Consider the following 19,575-nt stretch of genomic DNA (forward strand, 5'->3'; position numbering starts at 1 on the left):
AACAACTTCAAATACCCCTAAATATCGATTAAAATTTCCTAAATTTTTTTTTGTACACTCGGTTTGAGAGATAATTTCATATACAAATTCAAAATACATTCAAGTAGTATAAAATAGATGTTGTATTTATACGGGTGCATTTTACACATTTAGAGGTCGCATGGTATATAAATGTAATAATTGTATTAGCCAGGTGATCAAGAGATACGTCAATTGAAAAAAAATAATAAAATTACTTTAACTTTTTACAGGAATCGAACCCCAGGCCTCCTCCGTGTACAAGCATGCTGACCGTTGAGCTATTATTTCAATCTCAATATATTATAGTTTTTTGATATTTCAGTTATAGCCGCTTTAGTTTTAGTTTTAATTTGGTTCAGTTTGTTTGTTGGGTTTGCGTTTTTTAAGGAAAATAAAAAAATCTTGAATAATAGACCCCCTTAAAAACCCCCCTAAATAAATGTACCCCCTAAAAAACCCCTGGACATCTTGATTCGCCCTAAATTTGGGGGAAAATCCCCAAGTTGGCATCAATGGCTATCATTGCTACTGACAGTTTCAAATGTCATAATTTGTCACTTGTCTCCCATACCTATATATTAGTATTAAAGTTGTAACATTTGAATGTTAAACTCATTAAAGTTCTATGATATATTATACGTTGTTTTAAATAGAATGCAATTAAAAATTCGAGCAATCTTTGAGAATATAGATTATTTAAAGTTTTGATCTTAAATAAAATTGGTATTAAATTAAATTGTCAAGTCTTCAACTACAGTTTCAACATTTTTACTACACTTGTTCAAACCCACGGCATCGCTCACGTTCAAAGAGGCTCCCTCTTGTTATGTACCATGTGTCATTTCAGTACCTCTGATGGCTGAAAACTTGTATACAAAATATCATGTCTAACATAGCATTTTCATATTATATTGGATATTTTGCAAAATATTTTTTAAGATTTAATCTCTATTCCATCGTAACCCAATTATAAAATTATGGCTTAATGCTCAATACAAATATTTCTGTTAGCGCGTAACAACAAATTAAAAAAAATATTTATTCCCTACGTTTTAGGAGACGGAACTTTCTTGACATTATTACAGAATAACTTACCCTTATATCTTATATCGGTATTTAATAGATATTAAGCTGGTTGGCCATTACATGCCAATTTTGACCAAAATGGCTCAATAAGTAAAAGAGTACTGTGACCTATGCCATGCCATGATATTAGTAGTATAGTATATTATCTATGACCCATGCTCAGTCAGCAATTTGGTCCAACGTGTATTGGAGGCTTTAGATATTTTTATTTTCGAATTTACTTTGTCAAAAAAAAGACATTTGACATTTAAATTGTTTTGAAACAACGTTATTACTTATTATTGATTAGTGCAAATAAGATAAATAATACACTGCGGAACACTTTGTGATTACAACTATTAACCAAACAATTAATTATGTGTATTTATGTGCATCCTGCATAATTAAACATCGTCGCTTTGTTAGCTTATAGTAATAACTCTATAAACAATATCCTTAATTGGCGTCTAACTAGTAATGAGAATTCAATATTTAAGAAAATAACGAAATATTAAATATTTTCCAACTATCTACCGTCATCGATGCTGTGTTGATCGTGTATTACCTGAAAAAAAAGAAATGCCTACTTATTATAAATGGTACGAGAATAGTTTCATAGATAACTCTTAAATACTTAGCTGACGTACTTATATCACATTCCGAAAAATAAATCTAAACAATTGAACATAATGTATTCAACTATGAATAATAACATCATCTCATCATCATTTAGAAAATGAGATCTATCAAGCAAAATAGTTATATCTTCTGAGTAATTTGTATAAATACATGTTTATACAAATTACTAGAATGATTATTCTACATAGAATAATCATTCTAGTAAAGATAAAAAAATATATTTCTACAAATTTGTAAAATAACCAATTCATAGTTTTTTGTAGCAATTAATCCACATCATTTGTAAAGTATCTCAATATTACCTGGTACCAAAATGAGTTGCAGTACCATGTTGGGTAGAGCAGATTTTATGATGAGAAATCTTACAATTTTTGGTTTAAAATTCCTTTCAACACAAAATCTCTATTTATGTCCACACTACTACTAGTCATACAGTCTATCAGATTCTTCATCATCAGAAATGTCTTGCTTTAACCAGTGCCAATGATTGCATAATTGAATGTCATTTGGTACTAAAACAATTACAATGAACCAAAGTAAAACGTGAAATAAACTACTTACCTTTGGTCCCTTATACTGTAACTCACAGTTTGTAACTGCACGCACTTATGAGCTCTGCAGAGCATAAACATTACACTGTTCATGATGAAGAGAATGTTTATGGATGCATTATTGTGTCTTTATTGACATAAATAATATGGGTGGTTTTAGTGTGGCTAGATAGTTAAGGTTAAATTCATACATTACAGCTATATTATTATAATAAATGTAATGGTAATTTTTCAGGTGTTCTGCTAAGAAAGAAAAACAAAAACATGAATATCCTAGTTTGGAAGTTACTAATCATCCATTACGAGTTGAAGTTCATAACTTAGTATGTATTGAAAAGTATTATTTTCGGAAATTTGTTGTTTATTATTATCACAATCTATGATATGGTTTTCACATATATTCCATTTCAGAAACATAGTTCAAACAAAAGCTTAATACAAAGCCTTCAGAAATGGAGTTCTCCATTTGAAGAATTAGACCCATTGTTAAGATTTGAACAAATGAATTTAGAAAATGTAAGTTTTATGGAAATTTCCAACATTTTTCAAACCTATTAAGTATTGATTATTTCATCTATGATCAATCACTTTTAACATCTCATATTTTCTTGCTTTCAGAACTCTGAACCAACTGTAGAAAATGATGCCACAATAAATTACAGCAAAACTTGGAGTGTCAAACGTACAGCTATTTTAAACAAATACACAACAGGCGAAAAATTAACAATTATCAGTAGTTATCTACCGGGTGGCGAAAAAAGTTTGTTATAAATTAATCTACTTTATATTTATACTGTTTTAAAATTAAAAAATTTCTAATCCTGTTTTTTCTTGTTTTTTTTTTTTTATTTTAAGTTAGTTCTTTTTCAGCTCTTTTGAGACAGGTATCTAACCTTAATGAAAAGGTAAAACATAGATTGGAACAACTTGATGATTTTGATGAATCATCTGTTAGAAAGACAATGGGATTAAGCCAACAAGAGTTTGTGACTAAAATTCATATGCTTGATGATGAAATAAAGAAGGTATAACTTCATATATTGCACGACAAAATTATTATAGAATTTTGTCTGAATTAAAGTTAAGTTGCCTTTCTTGTGTCATTTTATTGAGTGGAGATGTCAAATTGTTTTTTTTTTCTTATTATTGTAGGCCTGGGAGACTGAACAAAGAGTAAAGGCTTTCAAAATTGCTATTCAATGTTCTAAGTTGCTATCAGATATAAGCGTCATGCAATTCTATCCAAGCAAGTTTGTGTTGATAATTGATGTATTGGATAATTTTGGAGCCTTGGTTTTCGATCGTCTTAAGAAAAAGAGTTTTGGGTAAGTTTTTAAATAGAACTATTACAAATTTAGATATTAAATAGAAGTTTTTACATTACACAGGCGACAGTAGCCTTTCTTAGCCAAGATTACTCAACTATGCTGGAGATATAGTGCATATATGTTCAATAGCGGATGTAGTTATAAATATCTTTCAGAGACGAAGTTGTCAAACTGGAGGATATTGATACAGGGCTGGTTCCCGAGTCGGCTAGGGAGACATGCCAGAACTGGATGTTTAAAATGGCTTCAATCAGAGAGTTACTTCCACGTTTGTACATGGAAATGGCCTTATTGAAATGTTACATATTTATTTCAAAAGATGAAATAAAACCTGCAATTGCTAGACTGATAACAATGATTAGAGGCATTGGAAATCCTCTCGTTGCCATTTATGTTCGAGTATATTTGTGTAAAGTAGCTTCTGCCTTATATGGAAAGGAGAGTGAATGCTATTTTCATGATAATCTGAAGGAGTTTCTGGAGGAATATCAACAGGTATGTTCGACTTAGAATTGTAAAACTGTATTATATTTTGTACAACTTTTTCAATACAATGGATATACTATGCATTTTCAATTTAATTGTTTATTTTTCGGTATCACAAATTTTATTACAAAATATTTGGCAGATTTTTCAACCAGCCATGGCTAAAAAGTTTGGTGCTCAGCTATTGACAGCTGATAAGTACCTGAGTCTTTATATCCCGGCTATAGATTGGTTACTTCATGGAACATTAAACACCATTCCCTGTAAACTTACACTGCTGGAGGAACTGTTGCAGTTGTGTGACAAAACCGAAAACAGGTGAATATTTGGAATAAGTTCTATTTTACGCTTAATTTTAGTAAAATCCATAATGTTTAGTTTTCTATTCTTATATTTATTATTGTTGGTTTAAATTTTACTTTCGTATTTGTAAGTAATTAAAGAAATGAAATAAGTATTTTGTATGTAAATAATTTAATTTCTTTCAGTGAGCTGCTACTGTATTGCTTAGTATCAGGGTTTGACTCTCCAAATATTATAAAAAAGTCATCAGCTATTCTGGATATTATAAAAAAATCAGCAGAACACATGGGTAAGTTTTAGTAAAGGTCCGTTTTTATTTATAATAAACTGTAAATATATTCGTGTTTTTTTTGAAGGATTATATAAACCCTCAATAGCTAAGATTACTAAGACATTTACTATCCGGCATAGAAATTCACTATGATTAAAGAGTTTTTATTTAAAATATGACCGCAGTTCTCCTGAGCCCAATATTGACTTCGTTCGGAGAGCACCTTTGCCACGCCGACGCTTATCGTCAGCTTTCTTCTGAAACTCTGAGTCAAACTTGGTGGAAAATAGTGAACAGTATGAAGTCGACGGCGAATTTCCTGCAAGTGTTAGAGCCATGGATGCAATTTGCCTGCACTCAGTTATCGGTGAGTCGAGGAGACCTGTAATATATATAATTTCTGTTCAATATGGCATGTGCCATTCATTTAATTGGGGTCCTATTAAAAATATCTAACTTCAATCTCATCCGCCAGATAGATAGTTTTTAAACTTGAAATCTGCTATTCGAATTATTTTGTCGAGTTTATTTCTATTCAAGCGAATTAACAAGACTGAATTGTACATTCAATCGAAAACAATTTATAAAACAGTAAATATTTGTTCTAATCTTAACTGATCAAGTAATAATATTTATAATATACTGCAAATGGCTTTCTTATGTTTATGTCTTTAAAAACTAATAAAAATTTTATTTATCAATATCAATCTTTACAGGCTCAGCATATAAATATGTTATTACGTGGTACAATACGTTATATGATTAAATGCGGTAAACCGATTGATGATTATTCATCGCAAATACAGTTAGTCGTGAAGAGGATGTTGAAGTCTATTCCCGATGTTGAGGAACTTTTTTTGATGGTAAGATGTTTCTTTCATAAAATTTATAGGTGAGTAGAGATACCTTCAGCATTTTAGTGTAACGTAATGTTCTTACGAATGTTACAATACACATAATGAGCATTGTGTGCATTCTAGCACCCTAAAGCATTTACATGTAGTGTAATGTTCTTGCAAATGCTCCACGCTGTGTACGACGTATGCTCATGGAGAGTGAGCATTTGACCTGTAACATTTCTTCCTACCGTAGACTCTTTACTGAAATGTAAGACCAACAAATCGCGTGTGCTGTGTTTATCTTGATGTATTATATTAAAAAACATATTTTTTTAGATCTAATAAAACTCGTAATACTTTATCTTCTTCCTGGGCCTAAAAGATCTAAGAGCATTGTAGTCGATGTAAGATGGCATGTTAATCTCCGAAACTCGTGATAACGTGTCAGCAATAATATTTTGAAATCCATTTATGTGTTCTATGTTCGAACAAAATTGCATTATAAAATTGAAATGTCACCCGCGACTTTGCTCGATAAAATAATTCATCGTTGGTTTGTAAAATCAGGTTGTAACAAAATATCAAGCGTCATGTTCGAAGTGTTGTTCGAGGAAAATTAAAAACAGCGAATGCTCGATGTTCTGTTACTAGTAAATGTCCTAGTATATACTCACTTTATAAGATCTGAGTCCAGTTCATCAAGCTTTACGTGTTTAATTTGAGTTTATAATTCATCCCATACTCGACTGTAAAGATAGAATGTCGTAACTACCAACTTACTCATTTGTTATCCCAAAATCAATTGCGTAGGCAATCTAATTATAACTGTTTTAGCAAATATTATTAACAGCAATTCTTATTAGCTCATTGATATTAATATTTACTATACGAAACTATAAAACCAATAGTAGTTCACACGTTTGCTTTCTAAAGAATTTCATAAAGAATTATATCAATAACTAGTTTCTGTCCGCGGCTTTGTCGTTTTCTGTAAACCTGATAATACGTATGCAATTTCAAAGTGTATGAAAAATTCATGATCCAGTAGTTAGACGTGAAAGCATAACAAACAAACTAACTTTAAAGTCTATTTGTATTTTTCTAGGACACTTTATTTTCATTTGTTTAAAGATCAAGATTTATTAAGTTATCAGTCAGATTCAGGAAAGTTTCGCGTGCATCAGAATGACTGTACAAAGTGACAGATCAGCTTTAAAATACTACCAGCATTTAGTACTATTTAGTACCATTGTTTAAATATTTGGTACCTAAATCATTAACAAAAAAAAAAAAAAAAATTAAAATGGCCGGTCATTCTGAACTCAAGTTCACCGTTTCACCAGTCTATACACACCTTTATACAGGACATATAAAGGTGCGTATATTATATATGTGCGTGCGTGTATTATAGGTGTGTATATTTCGCTAATATTAGGTCCTTACATATGAAATTGGCGTTTTGTAAGGGAGAGGAATATTAAGTCAATTTTTTTTTGTAAAATATATTTAATTAATCAAAGTATGCACCGTTGTTATCTATGCACTTTTGCCATCTCATAGGTAGTTCATTGATCCATTTACTAAAAAAACCATGAAAGCGAGAATCAATAAATTCTTTGAAGGCGGTTTGGACTGCCGCATCGGAGTTGAATTTTTTCCTTGTAAGAAGTTTTTCAAATTCCGGAAAAAATGGTAATCTGTTGGAGCAAGGTCCGGGGAGAACGGTGGATGTCGCAGACATTCCAATTGTAGCTCATCTAACTTAGTGGTTGTTCGTTGTGCAGTGTGTGGTCTTGCGTTGTCGTGAAGTAGCATTGGCCTAGAGCGATTGACCAATCTCGGTAGTTTAGCAGCTAGTTCTTCCTTCATGGTTTGCAGTTGCTGACAATAGATATTTGCCGTAATCGTTTGGCCAGATTTTAGAAAGCTGTAGTAAGCGACACCGGCGCTAGTCTACCAAACACGCACAAGTAACTTTTTTTGAGTCAATTTTCGTTTGGGGCAGGATTTGGCTGGGTCTCCAGGGCTCAACTATTGCGACGAGCACTTTCAATTATCGTACAGTATCCACTTTTCGTCACAAGTAATGATTCGATTTAAAATCCCTTCATTTTTGGTGTCGGTTGAGCAAAGTAACACAGCAGTCGACGCGTGTTTGCAAGTTCGATTCACTCAATTCATAAGGTACCCATCGTTCAAGTTTTTTTACTTTCCCGATTTGCTTCAAGTAATACTAAGTTATAAATAAGTTAATACAGTTTTATCACTTACCCCGAAGCCTGCAGCTATCTCTGCTTTGTGATGGATCTGCTTCCACAATAGCCTTTAATTCTTCATTTTCCACTTTGGTCTCCGGCCGTCCACGGGGTTGGTTCTGTAGTTCGAAATTTCCAGAACGAAAATGTTGAAACCAAAAACGTACCGTGCTTTCTTTTGCGACACCAGCGCCGTACACATCATTAATCCTTCGAGCTGTTTCTGCAGCACTAGGACCACGGTAGAACTCGTATTCGTAAATATACCGATATTTCATGTTTTCCATTGTGCGGTAATAAGCGACGCCAAAGAAAAAAATAATGAGAAAAAAACAAATTAATGACTGCTTTTAAAACTCAAATGTACCAGCTAAATGAATTTATAAATTTGAATTTGGAATTCTTAACCAAAGAGGAGATATTTCAGATCAAAGTGGTCAGTACGACAAAACGCTAATTCCATATGTAAAGACCTAATATAATCTTTATCTCTTGCGTTAGTGATCTCATAAAAATGTGTGTTTACGTAGCAAATATGAATTAAATGATTGTTTAAAAACAATTACACAATACGAAGCCGTTGTACGGAACGGCCGGTCATCTTGGCGTCAGAATGACCGGCGATTTTGACATTAAATTTTAAAATTTAACGAGTCATTTGCTAAAAATTCTCAACACAACATACACTTAATTAGTAGAAGTTAACATAACCGATGTATAAAAAACAACTAAAACAAATTTTAAAAGATAAATACTGGACTAAGATTATTTTAGTCTTTAAATTTAAATAAAAGTTGAAAGATTTGTTATGTACAAATTATATTTAATTAGGACGCCTTCATGCCACTCGTGGAATTGGTCCAAACGTCTAATGCACGCACAATGATGGCAAAAACCGTACTCCTCGTGTTCTTCGAAAGATGCAACTCGGTGCAAATAGAAGATCATATTATTATTGCCAGCCTGATGAGACTTTGCAGTATACTCCACGAGGCCATCAAGTAAGCGATCCTATACAAATATACATTGTTCTAAAGCTCTGGCTGTTGATATATTTGTTTATATTAATACAGAAGTAGGTATTTATAAAAAATATATAATGCATTATATATTTTAAAGTGCAGCGACTCTATGTTAGTATATTTTGATTTTTAAGTCTATTCATAAGATATAAATATATGTACAAAACAATTCATAGTAAAAACATTGCTGTTTTTTTTTTTTTTTTATTTTTTTTTATAGAATAGGAAGGTGGACGAGCATATGGGCCACCTGATGGTAAGTGGTCACCAAACGCTCTTAGACATTGGCATTGTAAGAAATGTCAACCATCGCTTATAGCCAATGCGCCACCAACCTTGGGAACTAAGATTTTATGTCCCTTGTGTCTGTAATTACACTGGCTCACTCACCCTTCAAACCGGAACACAACAATATCAAGTATTGCTGTTTTGCGGTAGAATATCTGATGAGTGGGTGGTACCTACCCAGACGAGCTTGCACAAAGCCCTACCACCAGTGCTGTGTTTCATTTTATAGATATGAATAATTTACTAAACAAATAAAGTGAAATAAACATTTTATTTCAGTGCGGTAACCGTGGAAGACGAGTTAAAAATAAGTTCAGATCTAATTAATAAGTACATTCAAACGGTATCCTACCAAGACGACGCGCGGGAGCAGTTGAATTTTTACGTCGAGTGTCGATCTGCATTTATTAAACTCGATTCCGTACTTAAAACTTTAGTGCACGTGAGTAAACCCATTTATCAATTCGAACTTATTATTATTATTGTTATTTTATGTTGTTTCTTGCAGATTTGAATAAAACCCTCGTTTTTTTTTTCACGAAAATAAAACTTTCAGAATGGTAGACTAGAGGTATATTTCTCCTCCCACACTTCCACTTCTGGAGTGTTTAACAGCTCAAAACTATCTCGAATGATGTTCTTTTCATGGCCATCTGAGCCAGAATACCTCTTTTTTATGTGCCCACGGCCCAAAGGCAGGTTCTATGTTTTAAGTTCTGGACACGTCGCGCACGTCGCACAATGCGCGGGAGGGGCCTTCATTGACTTCTTCTGGATAATGGCGGTTTCACAAAGGAAACCTATGGCCCTCTAAGCAGATTCCCCGTAAAGCATTACTACTCGCATTGAAAAGGTTACCTGACTTCGTGGTCCACGTAATAAACCTCCAACGTTTGTTGCGCAGTGTTCCGCTCTGAGTAGCACTACCCCATTCTTACCTTTGATATTGGTGATAAGCGCATCCGTCATTGCATCAGTAGTTATTAATACCGAGCCGGAAAGTGACGAAAACTAACCCTCTTCAAATATAATAATTTCCTTTTTGAGGAACAAGACGAGAAAGGGAATAGCATTCCACAGTTTGATGATGTGGAGGCATCATTAAATGATTGTCCTTAAATTATTTTGTATGTAAAGGTTTTTTTTTATAGAATAGGAAGGCGGACGAGCATATGGGACACCTGATGGTAAGTGGTCACCAACGCCCATAGACATTGGCATGTAAGAAATGTTAACCATCGCTTACATCAACAATGCGCCACCAACCTTGAGAACTAAGATGTTATGTCCTTGTGTCTGTAATTACACTGGCTCACTCACCCTTCAAACCGGAACACAACAATACCAAGTACTGCTGTTTTGCGGTAGAATATCTGATGAGTGGGTGGTACCTACCCAGACGAGCTTGCACAAAGTTCTACCACCAGTAAAACAGGTAACATGAGCGTCAGACTTATATAATGATTTTAATGCTATATATATAACAAATGGTCTACTAATGATTTCGGTTTGTAAATCTAACATTTCAAACATGATATGACTAAATAACAGAAGTCGATAGAGCCACCGTGAGCGGGACCGTTGACCGTCAGGATGACCATTTACCATCAGGGGGACCACTTGCCTGCATTCATATCTAACGATAGTTAAAAACACTCACGTCAGAGACCAATATAAAAGGCTCGACGCGAGCGCCCCGTAACGTTGCTGTGACCGCGCAGGCGGTGCACGCGCTGGCGAGCCGCGCGCGGCCGTCGCGCTCGCGCTGGCTGTCGCGCGCCTGCGCCGCCTACAGCTTCGTGACGGTGCCGTCGCTGCAGTGCGCCCTGTGCCGCGCGCAGCTCTACCTGCTGGGCGCGCACGCTGCGCTGCTGGTCGCCTGCGTCGGACAGGGTGAGCCGCGATTCACTCTCATCACACACTATGGATGACTAATTCGAATCGCTCTATGGCGGGAGGTATTTGACCTAATATTAACCGTGTTTTTTAGCCGAGGCGAATTTGAAAGCTTTCGTAAGCTTGATTCCTGACATTCCCCTTTATGTTCAAGAAGACGGACAGAACAAACCTACGCACGTTAAAGTTAAAGGTCTCCTTAGCAATTTTCTCTCCACTCTTCTCATTTTACCAGTGAGTATTGGTGCCAATATGTATATATGCCAATATCATAGGACGTTATCATTATTTTATAATAATATTAAGCGCATTTTATACATATATATTATATATCATAAATACATTCGTCAACGTACCGTACAAAGTGACTACTAAGTACTTAAATTCATTCTATTGACTTTGAAAATATGTTTAATGTACAAACAAACAAGCCGATTTTACAATTTTATTATATGTATAGAAAACTTATTTTAACGTATGTATCTCAGGACAATGTGGATAGTAGCTGCAAGGCATATATTCTAAGTGGATTTATAAAAACTATGGAACGAATACATTGGAGAAAAACTGATCCCCTGTATTACACCTTACTGCTCAGGACTTTGGATCTACTCTGCAATTTAACGCAAGAAAAATACATTTATCATATAGATGGAGGTATTATTTTTTTATTCTTAGCATATAAGAGAGACACTACAAGGCCAAAGATATTTTGGAGTACCGTACCGTACCGTAACAGCCTGTGAATGTCCCACTGCTGGGCTAAAGGCCTCCTCTCCTCTTTTTGAGGAGAAGGTTTGGAGCTTATTCCACCACGCTGCTCCAATGCGGGTTGGTAGAATTCACATGTGGCAGAACTTCAGTGAAATTAGACACATGCAGGTTTCCTCACGATGTTTTCCTTCACCGTTAAGCACGAGATGAATTATAATCACAAATTAAGCACATGAAAATTCAGTGGTGCTTGCCCGGGTTTGAACCCACGATCATCGGTTAAGATTCACGCGTTCTTACCACAGGGCCATCTCGGCTATTTTGGAGTATATTGCTTAAATAAATGTATTAAATTTCAATATTATAATTTCTTCATCTGTGTTTTTTTTTCTTGTTTATGGAATATTGGGGCTTTTATAATTGTTCGCTAAGGATTTTTTTTCTGCACGACATGATTTCCATGTTGCATTAGGAAAGTAATGTTTTTAGAATGATATGTAGACGCTTTTATGTCACTGAAAAACCTGTTGCTGTCACAGCAGACACTGGTGTCAAATGACAATTGAAAAGTATAATGTGTTTTTATTTTACTCTGATTTTACTAGCATTGGATTCCGCGAGAATAATCGCGTAATTTGGCTTTCGCTTGGCTTGGCTTAATAATATAATTATAGTCGACGTAGTTGGCTAAATTAACGTCCGATCTGTTAAAATTTCTCACAAAATGACATTAACAGCTCTGTTGATGTCCGCAATAATATCGAACCGGTGTGTTAAATTATAGAGGAAACAATTATGTTTTAACATAAAAATTATCATTCCTAACGTAAAAGTTGTACCGTTGTGAAGTATTTTTATAATATTAATATTATGTTATTTATTTTCGGTAAGTTATTTCTAACGACGAGTTATATGGTTCAGAAGAAGAGTTCATAGATGTCTTAGAAAACCACGCTACAAATATTTGCCAAGAATTGCTCGTTGTATTGAAAGCGCTCGGCGATGCAAAGGAAACGAATAAACAGTACAATTTAGCATTGGAATTGTTTTGGCGGATTATTAGGAGGGGCGATCTTAAGGAAGGTTCTATGACTAGTTTGGCGATTAATTTATGGGTTTTATCCCAAAAATTACAAGAATCTAACAACAAGTTCGCGGTGAGTTGAAGTTAATAACAGTCACAGTATTTTTATTATCTGATTTTGTTTGTATGCACACAGTACAGTACAGTAACAGCCTGTTAATGTCCCACTGCTGGGCTAAGGCCTCCTCTCCCTTTTGAGAAGAAGGTTTGAGCTTATTCCACCACGCTGCTTCAATGCGGGTTGGTAGAATACACATGTGGCATAATTTCAATGAAATTAGACACATGCAGGTTTCCTCACGATGTTTTCCTTCACCGTCAAGCGAGATGAATTATAAACACAAATTAAGCACATAAAAATTCAGTTGTGCTTGCCCGGGTTTGAACCCACGATCATCGGTTAAGATTCACGCGTTCTAACCACTAGGCCATCTCGGCTTTTTGTGCATAAATTAAAAAATAAAATCAAAACAGTATGACTCATATTTACAAACAGACCATATTTTAAAAGGTTTTTGCGTAGTAAATAAATATTTTTAGTTAAATGATTGAGTAGTTTTTATTGCAATAGTTAGTTAAATAAGTTTTTTAGAGTTTAACATGCTGTAATCTGAAGTAAAGTAATTATAAAACGAAGATATTGTATTGTTACAGAAGACATTGTTGTCAGCTCTGGAACGGGATACAAGCGAGAAGGGGCGATATCTATACGATAAACTGAACGAAACTTAAATATTATATTAATACTTAGATCTTATTTTAAGTGACTGTATAATTTATTACATAGAATAAATATTTCTATTCATGGTATACTTTATTCATTCCAATTTGTATTGTGCTACTTTAATATCTTAATATAATATTTATAATGTGTGAGTTGTATTGTAATCATATACAATTTTTGGTACCTAATAAACGAAATACTGAAATTTATTTATTTCATTGTCTCTTAATAGAACCACCGCTTCTTGTAATCGGAAATTGTTGACAAAAATATATGATTTTTGTCTGTTCTTGATAATTTATATAATTATTTTAAAGAAATATTATTTCGCGTAATAACCTAAATTATTTTGATATTTATAACTTTTGTTTAATATGTAAAATAGTAATTTATTGTGTAGTTTTTTTTTAAGTTTGATCATTAAAAATAAAAAGGAAAATATTTGTTTGTAGAACTTCAATTTACAATTTGCTTCAAGTTGCTTTTTTCGTAGTTAAGAAATACTATAAATATCCGTGACCAATTTGTTTTTTTAGGCTTAGTTGTAACAGATAATTAATTACTTAAATCATGCGATAAAAATGATTTTCTATTTTATTGTTTGGTAATTATTTTTGCTTGAGTAATTCGACGTAAAATAACTCTTGTAATAAAGTCGATAATCTCGATTATTTTAATTATCCATTCACTCGAAAAAAAAATTTTAGTTTAATAACAAAAGTCTTAAGATATTTAGATATCCGATATTCTTTTTACGTAAAAATCAGCAATCCGTTGCTACGACTCAATAACAATTGGATCACTTTATTTACATTTTTTTCAATGAACTGCACTAAGCAAGACAGTATATCAAACAACGTTAATGTTGAGTGGCACTCGATGTTTATATATCGCTTGAAGTTAAAATATGCTCCAAAAGCCTATTGCAGATATTGACCCCAAGAGACACTGCCGGATGGAGTAAGCGGGACATTGTCCGGCGAGACACGCTTGAGTGACGCGCGCTCTGTTGCACCGATCTTTCACCTTCGCAATGTTGACGCCTATAAAATCTTGTCATTGTAATAGTGTGACGTTACTTTCATCTCGGCTGAACGCAGAAATACAACTCGACATAGCAAAAGAACTGTTAACTACTAATATCACCTTTTTGGGTTTATACCCATTTTAAAATGTATAGATTAGGTTGCCTGGTACGAAAATGAATTTTGATATTAACAATGTACTTAAGGTATCTTTATGTTATTATTTATTTATATATTTTTTTAATTTACAGTTAATACTTTGGGTTGTGTGCGCGAGTGTGTCCTCAAATGACGAAGGTCAAAATGGATTCGGTCAATCCTTGGATTTTGGTTCAATTTTTGACAACAAAGATTCCGGTAAGTCTTTATAATATATATAGGTATTAAATGCACGCTCCATGTTTGTCTATTGTGATAAAAAATAACAGCTTTTAACGGTTACAGGCATAGCGTCGTTGGCTTCAAGTCCCGTTGTCGCAGCAGTTCTAAATGTAGATAAAAGTCAATATCCGAAAATGTTTGATACCGTTGTTAGTAGTTCTATTGACTCTTTGCAAAGTCAAGTAGCGCCTAGAGATGTATTCGCCGCTAATAACTTTGGCTTTAATCCCATAGCAAGTCAAAGCTTTCTTCCATACGGCAAGTCAGCCAAGTTAGTAGCACAGCAAGCACAGCAGCAGACTAATCCTCAAGCTCAGCAACTTAGCCCTTTGCGATACGATATACGAACTGTACATGATCCTTTTTATAGAGTTTATAAACCTGATGAGAATGAAGAGGAGAAAGATATTTTAGCTGCTCTGAAAAAAAATCCCACAGTTGCGGCTTATTTTCAACCAACTGTGAATGTTGAAGTTAAACATCCTTTACAATACCACAAAGAGGATTTGATCGAAAAACTTGAGGGTGCACAAAATTACAAGCTAAATCCTTATATTGCAGGACCAGCTCGTATTCGACGGTATACAGGAGGCAGAAGCAGGGAAAACTTGAAAAAAGCTGAAGAAGATGAAGAAGACGATCCTTATAATTATAAAGCAGAGTACATATCTAAGCCCAAGGCTTTTGACGAAAGTCCCTATAGCAGCCCTTATAAGAAAAACAAGGAATCTAAGGATAAATATGACTACCCATATAGCTATGACTCAGGCTATGATCACAAAGAATATGACAGGATTAAAGAGTTGTCTGAAAAACAGGCTGCTGAAATAAGACAAAATCCAGGAAACTGTAAGGAAGTTAAAAGGGATGGTATGACATGTATGTCATGTAAAGATGCTAAAACAGGAGGAAACTATGAATCTTGTTCATATGTTGCGGAACCAAAAAATAATAAATATGCGTATTCCAAAGAAAGAAAATTTGATAGCAATGATGAGCCCGACGAACCGGAAAATGACCAAAAATCAAAAGAACCAAAGCAATCTGAGGAGTTACAAGAAACAAATGCAGATGATACTGCCCCGCAAAAATTTACTGAAGCTGAAAATGAAAAACCTTACAGTAGTTATAGACAAGCAGATAAAGACGATTCCGGTGAAAAATATAAAGCATTTTACATACATACATCTAAACCCAAACCAAGTGAAGCGCTAAGGGAAGCCAGTAATGAAGATAATTCCGAAGAAGTTAAACCAAAGTCTTACGATTATAAAAAAGCATTACCAGGGTTTTACACCGACAACGAACCCAAAAAAGATGTTGAACACGTTTTAGCTGAATTCAAAAAAAAAGACAGGTCTTCATGTAAAAAAGTACAAAAAAATGCTATGACTTGTTACCAGTGTATAGATAAAAATGGGTTGAAACATGAGGAATGTATGTTTGTATCTGAATCTGCACCTAAACAAAGTCATTTAGCATATCAAGAACTGAAAGAATTCACATCAAAACCCGCAACTATTGATGGCGGAAATGAAGCCGCTGAAAGTCAAACCATTACTACAAGTGCACCCGCAAAAGCGGCATATGTAGCAGCTTCAACAAATTATGGTAAAAAATTAAAACGTAAAAAGGCACCTCAGGCTGCTTTAGCAGTCGCTGCAACAAATTCTGTAGCGAAAACTGCTCAAAAAGTGAAAAGAAGTGAAGGATCTGACTTAAAGACTAACGATAAAATTATCGATAATTCTAATGTAGCGCCTCCTGAAGAATTTGCAGGTGCTGAGTCTAAACCAGCTTTTTGGGCAGAAACTGTTCCGCGATATAGCGCAGCGTTAGGTGTTACTTTACCTGAATATATGCTCTCCAGGTCAGAACACGAAGCTTCATTTGATGAGGCTGTAGCTGGCGCATAATTTGGCTTTGATTGTTAGTCAACTTAAAACATAATTAGAGCGTGACAGTTGTAAAACTTTTATTTAAAACCTGAATAGATAACGCATAACATAACGGTTATTTGTTGCATAATAAAGTTAGATTTCACAGATTGATACAGTGACAATCTAACCATGAAACATAAATAAGATAACAAAAAATATGATTACAACAATAATTATTGTGACAATCAGTAAATACAATTTGGGGCAACATGCTGTTAAATTTTTTACAATCTAGTGTAGGATTTGTTATTTTTTTGAAGCTTGACTGCTCAATTTATTCAGTTTATTGTTAACTAGTTTTAAATATTTCGATTAAAATTGATTTTGTTAATGAAGTGTTTTATTTTCTTACTTCATATTTAAGTTTCCTTAAGTCCTATAGGACTTAAGTGTTGTAAAAATGTAACTTAAAAGTGTTAAAAGTTTTCATATTAAAATGTTATAAAAATATATATATTTTATTGATATGTACCTATTGATATGTATTATATAATTTAGTAAAGTTTCTGGGTGATTATGATGATCGACAACGAGCTAGAGATAATTCAAACAATACAGTCATTTATATTATTTTATCCATAAAAAGCACTATTGTAGTAATATAGTATACACGCGTAGATTTAGTTGTTAATAGAAATATAAAACAGGTCAACATAAATGAATCTAAATTGTTGGCATGAAATTCGGTCAGCGTCCTAAATGTTAATACTGTTGTGATGCTCCTATTTTTACTGGTAATTGTCCAAGATACGTCAATAAGGAACGGTAGCTGGCATCGAAGGTTGTTAGAACTCAAGAGAAAGTAATTAATTTCAGTTTCATTCTCCCCATGCTACAGTTCACTGTTCTGCGATTATAAATAAAGGCTACTTGATATTAGTAGCCAATAATAAAACGTTTCAATATAAATCTACCGCAGTGCAAAACAGTTGTGTAAATCAGAAGAAAAAGATTGTGCTTTTTTTAAATCGTAAGTAAAATGCAATCTTGTCCAATTTACTTAGTACTTTTTCTTGGTTTATTCTCCATTAATTAGTAATTGTTTTGTTACTACTTGTAGTATCAGTACCTATACCAAACTATTGTACCTGTGCTGTTATTTTTTTGCAAATTGCAGTTAGCAACAGTAAATTAATTTTCAATTTAGTTACGTAGATTTGTTTATAGGGTCATATTAAAATAGGCTTATGATAATCGATTGCAATTTAATAACTTCCAAACTGCCGCAAGTCATATTTTTAAAATGAATTGCGTAATTTAAAAATAATTTATTACCCTTTCAGTTTTCAGACACTTGATCATGATGTTAGAATGAGAGTTTAAGACTTCGTAGGAGCAATAGACCCTATATTAATAGGTTCTCCATGAGATTTTAAAACTATTTAAAAACGAAAAAAGTTGCGAAGTTTCATATATATTATTAATCAATGGAATACGTCACGTAAACATCGACTGATGTGATGTGTGCGTTTAGGTTTTTGATCTAGTTATCTATTAGGTATAAACTGTTATACTTTTCAATCATATTATCTTTGTTTTCAAGAAAATTGGAGGATCAACTTTATTAATACCTAATTATAGAAAAAATGTAGATATAATGTTGGTACAATTATTATAAAGTTACGTTCGACGTCTTTTTTCGTAGGTACGTACAGTTTGTGTTCTTAATCATTACAATATAAAAATAATACACTTTTTATATATGCACTATATAGAAACTAAATTGGTTCATGAATCTACTTTGATTGACGTTATTGTAACATAGCTTTCGATTTCAATAAAACGATATCTTGTCACTGTGCCAAGTTAGTGGTTCAACAAAAAACAGAAACTGCGTCGTTTCATGTGAAACAGATTGCGAAGTTTATTTCTGTATTGGTACACTGGATTTTTTAAAGCCTGGATCAATTGGCCTTCTAATTGAATTTCGAATTTGAATGTTTTAATTTTCCTTTTTCTTCTACATATCTTAACAATGTATTTATTTAATGTATGTACGTCATTTGATCCTTTTTAGAAGATTCATAAATCATTTAAATACTTGTGCACTTTTTACGATAACTACTAAATATACATAGGTACCTACTTAGTGGTAGCGCTTTCTGCAAATCCGTCTGGGTAGGTAACCACCTATTCAACAATTATTATATTATACCGCTAAACAGCATTACTAAGTATGTTGTATTCAGGTAATTGGAGTGATATAATCGCTGTGATTAACATTTACCATCGGCGGCCCATGTACCATTATAAATAAAAAAAACACTTCTTTGGACTTAACGGTTTTTGTAATATATGCTCCTAAAAATTAAACGATAAGTTAATGTGTTTCTTTCTTTCTAGGGATTCATTTAAAAATTAAATAATTCTTTAAATTATATATTAATTAAAGGATTGGCATTTTTAAATATTTTAATCGTGAATATCGATGTATATATCTAAATCTATACACTATATAAATTGGTTTCGTAGTTCATAGCACAATGACTTAAATAATTGTTTATTAAGATAATAATAAACATACAACACTCGAACGCAATAATAGATTTATAATGATTATTTTTTCCCTTCTTAACACAATAATACCACAATTACATAAACCTACTAATAGGCCGAGTAACAAGAATCGAATTTTCTACTTATTTTATATTGTATCTTCGTACTGTGTCAAGTGAAGGCTCGCTTAGGGGTTTTTATTGAATTTTAGCATAGGTTAGGTGTTGGTCTTCGAACCGCTGTTATT

The 19,575-nt window shown here is 33.4% G+C and overlaps 3 protein-coding genes across 7 annotated transcripts in view; all 3 read left to right on the plus strand.

Annotated features, from left to right (window-relative positions):
• Window positions 1-19,575, plus strand: part of LOC126770370 (uncharacterized) — an 86,595-nt gene that overhangs the window by 62,405 nt on the left and 4,615 nt on the right. The window contains exon 1 of one of the 2 annotated variants that reach the window (XM_050489767.1): window positions 17,609-17,802. The exons of the other annotated variant lie outside the window; for it this stretch is intronic. The gene's annotated coding sequence lies outside the window, so the exon portion shown is untranslated. Of the gene's footprint in view, window positions 1-17,608; window positions 17,803-19,575 lie in introns of those variants that run through there. 2 annotated transcript variants of the gene reach the window in all.
• On the plus strand, window positions 1,319-13,677 carry LOC126770346 (VPS35 endosomal protein-sorting factor-like). Of its 3 annotated transcripts, none has more exons than XM_050489718.1 (18): window positions 1,319-1,685; window positions 2,512-2,599; window positions 2,688-2,792; window positions 2,895-3,036; window positions 3,132-3,301; window positions 3,429-3,601; window positions 3,760-4,099; window positions 4,233-4,408; window positions 4,579-4,682; window positions 4,850-5,031; window positions 5,381-5,527; window positions 8,590-8,759; window positions 9,348-9,510; window positions 10,790-10,961; window positions 11,059-11,198; window positions 11,453-11,621; window positions 12,570-12,835; window positions 13,417-13,677. In XM_050489718.1, the coding sequence occupies exons 1-18, from the start codon at window positions 1,666-1,668 to the stop codon at window positions 13,492-13,494; spliced, it is 2,805 nt and encodes a 934-aa protein (XP_050345675.1). In that variant the 5' UTR covers window positions 1,319-1,665; the 3' UTR covers window positions 13,495-13,677. The 3 variants fall into 3 exon arrangements, with proteins under 3 accessions (XP_050345675.1, XP_050345676.1, XP_050345678.1); XM_050489719.1 differs by having other exon boundaries at window positions 1,320-1,685; window positions 3,147-3,301; XM_050489721.1 differs by lacking the exons at window positions 1,319-1,685; window positions 2,512-2,599; window positions 2,688-2,792 and having other exon boundaries at window positions 3,136-3,301.
• LOC126770355 (uncharacterized) lies at window positions 14,586-17,081 on the plus strand. Of its 2 annotated transcripts, none has more exons than XM_050489741.1 (3): window positions 14,586-14,679; window positions 14,763-14,868; window positions 14,956-17,081. In XM_050489741.1, the coding sequence occupies exons 1-3, from the start codon at window positions 14,659-14,661 to the stop codon at window positions 16,806-16,808; spliced, it is 1,980 nt and encodes a 659-aa protein (XP_050345698.1). In that variant the 5' UTR covers window positions 14,586-14,658; the 3' UTR covers window positions 16,809-17,081. The 2 variants fall into 2 exon arrangements, with proteins under 2 accessions (XP_050345698.1, XP_050345697.1); XM_050489740.1 differs by having other exon boundaries at window positions 15,454-17,081.

The sequence above is a fragment of the Nymphalis io genome, chromosome 8, assembly GCF_905147045.1.
Source record: "Nymphalis io chromosome 8, ilAglIoxx1.1, whole genome shotgun sequence".
NCBI lineage: Eukaryota > Metazoa > Arthropoda > Insecta > Lepidoptera > Nymphalidae > Nymphalis > Nymphalis io.

Coding starts and splice junctions, on each gene's coding strand:
- LOC126770346 (XM_050489718.1), top strand. CDS start 1,666: ATGCCTACTTATTATAAATG. Junction 4,683..4,849: donor AAAATCAGCAGAACACATGG/GTAAGTTTTAGT, acceptor ATATGACCGCAG/TTCTCCTGAGCCCAATATTG. Junction 12,836..13,416: donor AATCTAACAACAAGTTCGCG/GTGAGTTGAAGT, acceptor GTATTGTTACAG/AAGACATTGTTGTCAGCTCT.
- LOC126770355 (XM_050489741.1), top strand. CDS start 14,659: ATGTATAGATTAGGTTGCCTG. Junction 14,680..14,762: donor TGTATAGATTAGGTTGCCTG/GTACGAAAATGA, acceptor TTTAATTTACAG/TTAATACTTTGGGTTGTGTG. Junction 14,869..14,955: donor TTTTGACAACAAAGATTCCG/GTAAGTCTTTAT, acceptor TAACGGTTACAG/GCATAGCGTCGTTGGCTTCA.